Raw genomic sequence first — 9893 nt, forward strand, 5'->3', positions numbered from 1 at the left:
TCTTTGAGAATTTGGAGAAGATTGAAGAAAACATGCACAAAAAACCAAAAATATATATTATTATCAGTGCATGCACAACCATACCAAGGCTTATATCTGAGCCATTCAAATGCGGGTTCATTTGTGTGTTTATTTGAGCAAACCAGGCTCCTACATACAAATTAGAAATAAGTATTGCTCTGTGCAAATATAGGCTATAAGGCTAATATTAGGCTCTTTATAATACTGTAGTACTTCACCTTTTACATTCAATATAAAAGCAGCTGAAAAATGTCTCATACATCTTGAGGCTAAATTTGAAGAGTAACTACTGACCAAAAAATAGCTAATTAAGTATAAATGTTGATATACTGTTACTCTTTGATTCACAAACATTATACAGTTTTAATTAAAGCAGTGATATCATTGGTATAAAATAGAACAGATTGAACTGATCATAAAAAAATGTCAATGATCAATTCAGTCATTTATGGACATAAGAAAAAATAATATAGGTTTTTCCTGAAAGATTTTGCCGATATAAAACTCAGGATTAAGATAGTCTTATTTCCGCTCTTCAGATCTTTGAGCTCTTCAGCAGTGAGTCCAACCTGTGATACCAGACGAGGTGTCAGAGTTCACGTCAGCCCAGGACAGCTGAGTGTGTCTCAGATTTTCTTCTTCACTGGACATCAGGCCCGGAGTGTGTCAGAGGACGAGGTCTGACGCATTCACTGACCCCCGAGAAGTGTGTGACGGACACACACTGAGAGAAAGAACATGTACCATTTGTAAAGACTAAAGTAAGTTGTCTTCACGGCTTTTATGATATTCAATTTCAACATAATGGGAAAACAAATCCTGATGTCCTTTTGCAGAAACAGCAGTTTTAAGTCAAAACGTTAAACAACACAATTTAATTGTCAAGTTATCTCACATCCATAGATTTAGGTTGACTTAAAACTGAAGAGTAAAAGTGACAGAAATACATGTGGAATAGCTTCTTTTTTTGCTGTACACCTGAAATAAAGATATTTCTTTGAAAAAAGTAAAGAGTAGTTTTGGATTTGTTTAAAAGTGCAAGTAATTCCACAGTGCAAAAAAAATCTATTATAATGATAAGTTAAAGAGAACATTTCACTGATGTAGAAGTAAAAAAAAAACATAGCCATCCTACCAAAGTACTCATTCAGCACAATGACCGATTTCTCAACAATATTTTAATGTAGGAAATTATTTGTATAGATGATGTAATAATCATCACTTTGTTGCAGCTAATAAAGGAGTAGCTTTTTTCCACAATGTTTTATTCTCCATGTTTCTCATATTAATCCTATAATAATCATGATACACTTTTGATTGATAATATTTTGTATTAATACTTTAAATTGGAATCTTCAAAGTAACTTAAGTGATATTTGATATATGTATAGCCACCTGATTGTCCCTGGTTCGAGTTTCGTTAATAACAAATATATATGACACACAAACTCATTGTCTCCATTTATTTTTTTGGCCATGGCTTTTTTTTTAACACATAATCATTTGAGAGTTAACACACTGCAGTATAAGGAGTTTCTGAGTATCTATTCTTTGTAAATTAGCTTTTAGCATCTTGACAGCTAGCCAATGTGAGCTCCTGGTCGCACGAGCCCGCCGCCTCCCCGGCACCGTGTCTCGCGCGCTCATTGGACGGACTGATGAAATGCGCGGAACTCACACACGAGCCGCTCGCGTGCAGGCTCGCGCTCTATAAATACACCCGGAGGCGCTGGAAACAGGAGAGGACTGACAGCTCGGCGAGGAGACAGAAGTCACTTTATCTGTCATTGGTACAGAGCTCTAAGGTGTACCAGCAGAAGGCGGGACTAACCTGTTGTTGTTTTGCTTCTTTCTGTTGTTCATAAAGTTTATTTTGTAGTCTTTTTAACTGAAAACCTGAAGATGCCAGCCGGAACTTTCGAGAGGACCTCTCCCTCCGCCGCGGCTGCCTCACCGGCCAGTGTGGACTCCACACCGGAGAAACCCCGCAGTCTGTCCGAGAGCAGAAAGGTAGCACAACTGTTCCCGTTACATCCCTTTTCCAACTTTTATTTTTATTTGAAACTGTCTTCTCAACTGCTTTTATTTTCTATTTAAAGTCCTCGAAACCAATCATGGAAAAGCGGAGACGCGCGCGCATCAATGAGAGTCTGGGCCAGCTGAAGACCCTCATCCTGGACGCACTGAAGAAAGATGTAAGGAGCTGGGTGTTTGTTTAAATATGACCTGAAATAACCAACTAAATGAGCAATTCATCATTAACCGTCACTTTCTGTGTTTAGAGCTCCAGACACTCCAAGCTAGAGAAGGCGGACATCCTTGAGATGACAGTGAAGCACCTCAGGAACCTGCAGAGGCTTCAGATGGCCGGTATGTCTTAGCTGATGTGCGTGCAGCCATTCTGGGATGGCTAACTTTAGATGGTAAACATCCCACGCTATCCAAGATGTATGCCCACCGCCCCACCCACAGCTGGTGTGCTCTCCTTAAGACTTGTTTTCACCAGACATCATCTGAAAGAATAAATGAATGAAGTCGTTTTTTTAATTATTCAAATTAGCCAATTTGTCAATTATTTAATGGTGTTTTTTCTATTCATAAACTCTTAATCACGTGTTATTCTCTATCAATCTCACCTTGATAGGGGTGCAATACATATATTAACTTATTCAACTTTTTATAAGAATTATAATTCATTTCTGTATATATTTGTAAGAATGTATTCATTTGTCTTTGCAGAAAAATGACTTATTTCATGTTTTTTTTATAATGTCATTTATTTGTTTCTCTTTATTTTGTATGATCCTTTTCTTTTTGCTTTCAAAATCAATAATTTAAAAATAAAAAAACAATACAAAATCAACAGAAATAGAGTAATATATTTGCAAAGATGAAATGGATCTATACTTTTGCAAAGTATCTACAGAAATATTAAGAAACATTATGTGAAAAAAGGAAAATGCTTAAATAACTTTCTTAATTTTTGGCCGATATATTTCCACTTTTATTTATTCCTTTATTTCTTTAATTCTTAAAAAATGTTCTCTCTATCGTTCCACACGTATCTTTCTAAATGAATGTATATATATTTGTATTTCCCTCTCCAGCTGCTGTGAACCCAGACCCCTCTGTCCTGGGTAAATACCGCGCCGGGTTCAGCGAGTGTTTGGGAGAGGTCACCCGTTTCCTGTCCTCGTGTGAAGGGCTGAACACCGAGGTGAGGACCCGTCTCCTCAGCCACCTGGCAGCCTGCGTGACCCAAATCAACGCTGTGAACTTCTACACGCCTCACCCAGGGGCGCACAGACTCGGGCAGACCGGCACACAGACCCCTGTGGCCCCCGCCCCACAGATGTCCTGTAAAAGTGGCTCAGCGATGCTCTCCTCCCCAGAGGCCATGAAGCTGTACGGGGGCTTCCAGGTGGTCCCCACACCGGATGGACAATTTGCTTTTCTGGTCCCCAGCTCTGCTCTCATGCCTCTGGGGGCACAGAACAGTCCGCACATGTCACCTATTGCTCCTCCCGTCACCTCAGACTCTGTGTGGAGACCTTGGTAGGAAACCAGCTCCACCTTTGGGACCCAAAAGAACATATTTTTGTACATTTTGTAAATGTTTTTGAAAAACAACATATATATGGACATAAGGAGATTCTCCTCATGTCTTTGCTTGCTGTGAGTTTGTATGGACAGGAGGACAGAAAATGCTTGAACAGTTTCTTGAAAAGCACTGTATTTTTGTAGAGAGTAATAAAATGTTTCTATGATGTTTAGTACAATATTTGCTGCATGGCGTCTTTGTCTTTTCTCCTCCCTCAAAAACAGATTTATATAAGTGTGGAGGCTATCATTAAAAGTGCTTAAAAGTTTGACTTCATCTCAGATCTTTGAAACGTTTTTTCAATTAAGATCATACACCAGCCGTTTAAACATAGCCCCCCTGCTGTGTGCCCTGTCCACACCTCATCATCCACTTTCGCAGCGACAGTGAAACCTGCTTTCTGGCTGGAAGTAAATGATTCTCTAATGAGGTGAGGAACCTGAGAGGCGGCGCTGAGCCCGAGACGACGAGGGTCTGTTGATACATGCAGGCGTGCCAGATGGGAAATCATGCCGAAATAGATCAGGCCATGAGACAGGGCTAAAAGAAGAGCAGACCAAACAAGATACTGGTATAAGTCATGGATTAGAGATGTTACTTTGAGATGTCTCCCCTGCATCATCTGCCACCAGAGGAGTGATAACTGATATTCATTCAATTCAACATTTTTGACTGAGCAGACCGTGAATCTAGTTTGATTTGTATATAATATAAGTCTGTTATAGAACAATTAGTCAACTAATCGCTAATTGGATCGAGAGAAAAATAACGTTTTTTTAAATTAAACGTATCGCAAGTAATGTATCATGCAAATATGGCAGAACATGCCGTTTCGGCCTCTCAAATATAAGATGTTCTGTTTTTTTTGTTTGTTTTATATCATAATAAAGGGATTTCTTTTGGGCTATTTGGAGTAAACAAGATATTTTTAAGACATCGCCTTAGATCTGGGAAATTACAACGGCCATTTTATAGACCAAACAATTAATCATATTGAAAGTAATGGTGATTTGCAGTCCTAGCGTCAGCCCTGCGGAGCCGGTTGTCCATTTAGCGGACAGTTGAAGCTGACAGTCCCAGCGTGTGTCCTGTGCGTGGTGCTCACTCAGCGGGCCACAAGCAGAGCGCGACCCCGGGTCACAGGTGCCTCTCATTCACACTCCGGAGACAACGCTCCTCCAACAGCATGTTGCCCTAAATCTGGCAACCCATGAACAGACCTGGCAGCCCATCAGCAGAAGACAGGGCCTCCCTTTGACAGCTTCCCACAGTGGCACCTCCAGAGGCACACACTCACTCAACCCACGACCATTTGGGCTGTTCATGGTTTCACATTCATGGAATTTAAAAGATTAGGTCAGAACTTAAAAATGTGCAACATATCTGTTTTGTTTCTTAAAGAACTTAGGAACAATCGTACATTATTTTGCACTGCAACGTTTGTAGTATTTCTATAAATACCTAAAACATGTTTTGCCAATACTTTACAATACATTATCACATTGTAAAGCATCACAACTATTGATGATTGATTATAACAGTTTTATAAAATATTACAAATATGTGTTTTATGATATCCTATGATACTTGAAATGTTCTGACTGACCAGCGATTACGAAGTACTTTGATATTTGACCTAATGAGTCATTTTGGATATTTATGACTGCTTATAACCTACTAATTATCCATAACTACACTATACTAGATTATAACAAGTATGTATATAAAGCATAAATAGGCATGTGAGTTTTAAATCTGCAGTTCCACATAAGAATCCATGCAAAAGTGAATTGAATCATCTCTTGGTCACTCTAAAACGTATTAAATCTCCTCACTTTGTCTAAATGATACAGTCAATTAAGTTTACATCTCTGTTTTGGCACAGCGGAGAGAAGCCTGGCAGTAAAGAGGACTTAAAGACAAAAACAAGAGCTCCCCCTCCTATCAGAGTATCCTTTGAGGAGACCCTGATCACAAAAACAAAGACGGGCCTCTTTAGAGGCTCAATGGCTCCTCTCCTTGTGACCCTCTCCATCTTCATAAAGGGCCTTCCCCTTGTTTATCCAGGAAGAGCTTTAATGGCCGGGAGGGGGGTAGAGGACCATGCTGTCACTTTCCCCGTGCTAAAGAAGGCTTATTGTCCCGCAGGTCCTGGCTGCTGGAGAACTGTTCAGATAGGAGGTGGAGGTCCCATCCACCTGTATGTGATGGAGAACATGGAGAGGTTATGATGGAGGAGGTCTCTTGAGTTTATTGGTGTTGCTCCCCTCCTTCCATCTTTTGTTTCTTATCCCTGCCCCTCCCTAATCAAAACCCCGCAGTATTTTCCCAAACGTAGAGAACGGTAAACAAGTAGCGGGGTTTGCAGAGCTCCATGATTGATGGCCTCCCCTCACAAACACACTGACAGGTTCCCCTGGAATTCACCGGAAGCCCTCGCTGCCCGGCCCCTGTGGGTGAGTTTTGTTCTTATGGTGCCCGATGGGGGTGGAAGTAGTTCACATCAAGGCTAATGAATAGATTATGCACTCGATATCAATGGTGAATGAACAATGTTCTTTGTCCCTTCACTCCAATTCTTCCCTTTTTGATTTAGCTGGTTGTTTTCGTCAACAACGTATTCGTGGAAGTGTAGCTTCCGGAGGGGGAATTTAGTATCGGCATGACACGATCACAGTGGAAGAAGAATATTTATCACTTTGGAGCCACAAAGAGTGATAATGGTGGGACCATTAAAGCTAACTAAGACTGTTTCTTCACCACAAGTCATCCCCTCTTCAAAGGAGATGTTGTGTTGAATGTCGGAGGGAACATTTTCATCTTGGTTTTTTTTTCCGCCAATGGAGACCTTCGACGAATCATTATCGCTGCAGGTGTCAATTCAAAAGGAGACATCCCATAATGCTCCAATAGCAACCTTAACTTTTTGCAATGACAAACCTGTTCAGCATTGCCATAGTCTTATTTGTACGATCATTAGTGTGTCATGTGACTCCATGCCGGAAGACAACAGTTTATTTTGTTGTGCTCACCACAAAATAAATATTCAAATCGTTTTCCATGGTGTTTTTTGATAGGGAAAACAAATGTGTATTTTTGGCCACAGCTGACATTCAGTTGACTAGCCATCTTCCCGCGGATTGAAATGACTGCACATGATAATAGCTTAATAGCATCCATAGGAAGGGTCTTCTATCTAAATGGAACAGAACACTGAACGTTCAAATGGACTAATCAGAATCAAGTACTTAACCAAGCCATTTAATAAAAGATTTTAGATGTCATGGCTGAATAGTTTTTGATGGTGTGGATGCAGTGAACGAGACTTCTCCTTGAGCGTGACTTACAGTTGCAAGAAAAAGTATGTGAACCCTTTGGATTCTCCACACATAGCGTTGTGTGTTCCTTCCAAACAACTCAACTTTGGTTTCATCTGTCCACAGAATATTTTGCCAGTAGTGCTGTGGAACATCCAGGTGCTCTTTTGCAAACTTCAAACGTGCAGCAATGTTTTTTCTGGACAGCAGTGGCTTCCTCCGTGGTGTCCTCCCATGAACTCCATTCTTGTTCAGTGTTTTACGTATCGTAGATTCGTCAACAGAGATGTTAGCATGTGCCAGAGATTTCTTTAAGTCTCTAGCTGACACTCTAGGACTCTTCTTCACCTCATTGAGCATTCTGCGCTGTGCTCTTGCAGTCATCTTTACAGGACGGCCACTCCTAGGGAGAGTAGCAACAGTGCTGAACTTTCTCCATGTATAGACAATTTGTCTTACCATGGACTGATGAACATCAAGGCTTTCAGAGATACTTTTGTAACCCTTTCCAGCTTTATGCAAGTCAACAATTCTTAATCGTAGGTCTTCTGAGAGCTCTTTTGTGCGAGGCATGGTTCACATCTGGCTATGCTTCTTAAGAATAGCAAATTCAAAACTGGTGTGTATTTTTTATAGGGCAGGACAGCTTTAACCAACACCTCCAATCTCGTCTCATTGATTGGACTCCAGGTTGGCTGACTCCTGACTCCAATTAGCTCTTGAAGAAGTCTTTAGCCTAGGGGTTCACATACTTTTTCCACCCTGCACTGTGAATGTTTACATGGTGTGTTCAATAAAAACATGAAAACATATAATTGTTTGTGTGGTATTAGTTTAAGCAGACTGTGTTTGTCTATTGTTGTGTATTAGATGAAGATCAGAACACATTTTATGACCAACTTATGCAGAAATCCAGGTCATTCCAAAGGGTTCACATACTTTATCTTGCAACTGTAGATACGATTCTGAGGAGACTATTTGAAGATACAGGTTTTATTTATCCGTAGTGTCTTTTTCAATAATGTTGTCAGACACTTTTTATTCCATATTAGCCTGTTAGTCCCAGAAACAAGCACGTTAAGTTGACGCGTATTGAAAAGGTGAATTGAATTGCAGCCCGTAATAATCGACCAATTTAAAAATGATTGTCCCTGTCACTTACTTAGGCCCCAACACATTGGAAGATAGTGTCCAAGGTTCTGAAAACACTAAAGGTACCTTTTAAGGAAGAACTTTGCACACTTAAGATGCAGCATGACCAAACGGCTGATACATGAGCCAGTGATTGTGAAGGATGAAAAATCCTCCATTTGTATTGGACTGGAATCATCATTACACTTGTGGAAAAGGACGTTTTCTACTGCTTTGCGTGTTTTTTGGCACCACTTTCCCAATAAGACTGTATTGAGGGATTATAAATTCTATCTACTTTTATAAACATGTAGGCAAGCATTTGTCCACTGAGCGATAGCAGACAACTCTAAGACAACTGTTAGGTTGAAAGAGTATGAGAATCTGTTCGCTGGTTTTTGTTTCTTCTTACCTTTTGGTAACAGCTGAGTATGTGGCCAAAATCCATAGATCTACATGAGGGTTATTTATTTAGTTTTAAATGTAGCACGTCAATGCTCTTAAAATCTGGAACCATGAAGTAACAACAGGGACCGACTGCATTCGTAAAATGTTGATAATCCTGCTTCATTACTCAACCCATAATTAATGCGGCTCACTCAAGAAACATATTTTTCTGAAACAAAACCCTCTTCACAAATGACTTCGGCTGCTGGTATTTGGAGTGCGGGAGGTATTTTTCCAATTGTTTTGCAGAGACAAGCTGCTAGGTTATGCCGTGTCTCTTCAAAATACAATGACGGGCTGCATGCATACATATTAAAAACCTCTCTATCTGGAGAGCTGGAAACAAAACAAGTGTAGATGTATAAGAGTAGGGTCCACAGGGGCCAGGGGCCTGATTCATTCTCAATAATTGTAATGTGATGATAAGGAGCTTATAGCCTCTTGTTATCTGCCAAGAGGGACGACGAAGACAAAAGCTGGTGTACCAGTACGCTTAAAGATTACCATTCTGAGGACATCTCTGCGTCCACTTAACACCCACATCAGGTCAGCTGTTCTTAATTTGGTCAAAAACTATTTAGCCTCCATGCGGGGGTCTGGGTGCACTGAGGGGTAAATATTGACCCTTGTTTGTAAGCAAGGCTCACATTTTGAGTGTGCAAAATGGCGTTTGTGTGTCCTTGAGATGTTTGGGTCATCGTGTCACGGAGGATGTGTATCACGATCTCATTGGCTGAGAGAGAGGATCTAATAGACACCTGCCTTCATTATAGGGACTGGTGGTGGTTATCATTACACGATTGACTGAGCTCATTTGAATGATGCTGAATAAAACAACAATAAGCATGATTATCAAAGAGACCATTTCTTACATTTGGTGCTCAAGACAGACATATGCCTACGCTGTTAATACAGTATATTAGAGATGATAACATTGATGACACACAGCAGCCCGATGTCCAATTAATTTACATTTCCAGATCAAAAACTCTCCTCTTGAATTCTCGCCCCGGGCACTGAGTCCGAGATGACCTCTACGCTTTGTCCCAAGGACGCTGCCCTGCCCTTGCACCCGCCTTCACACAGGCCCGTCTAAACTCTGTGGGAAACCCCCCCAGTGCTTTGTGTTGGTTCGGACATTGTGTGTCTCCACAGATAATGTCTCCTCCCCTCTGGTTCTGTCCTCGCCCCTCTGAGGAGCCGCTGTGTGGAGCGTGGTGTCCGTGCAGCGGAGGGAGGGGGGGGGGGGGGGGGGGCAGAGCCGCTGTAACTTTGCAAGGGGTTAATTGAAAGTGATGGATGCTGGGATGTTTTGGAATTTAAGGTAACTTAATTAACCTCTGAAACTACGCTGTACCAAACAGGGGGTACATCTT

The 9893-nt window shown here is 41.0% G+C and overlaps 1 protein-coding gene across 1 annotated transcript; it reads left to right on the forward strand.

Annotated features, from left to right (window-relative positions):
* Positions 1-1775: 1775 nt before the first annotated feature.
* On the forward strand, positions 1776-3824 carry LOC117545502 (transcription factor HES-1-like). The gene is made up of 4 exons (XM_034215302.1): positions 1776-2031; positions 2121-2216; positions 2304-2391; positions 3129-3824. Exons 1-4 carry the CDS (start codon positions 1924-1926, stop codon positions 3578-3580), a joined length of 744 nt encoding a protein of 247 aa, XP_034071193.1. The 5' UTR covers positions 1776-1923; the 3' UTR covers positions 3581-3824.
* Positions 3825-9893: the final 6069 nt, after the last annotated feature.

This window comes from Gymnodraco acuticeps, unplaced genomic scaffold, assembly GCF_902827175.1.
Source record: "Gymnodraco acuticeps unplaced genomic scaffold, fGymAcu1.1, whole genome shotgun sequence".
Lineage (NCBI taxonomy): Eukaryota > Metazoa > Chordata > Actinopteri > Perciformes > Bathydraconidae > Gymnodraco > Gymnodraco acuticeps.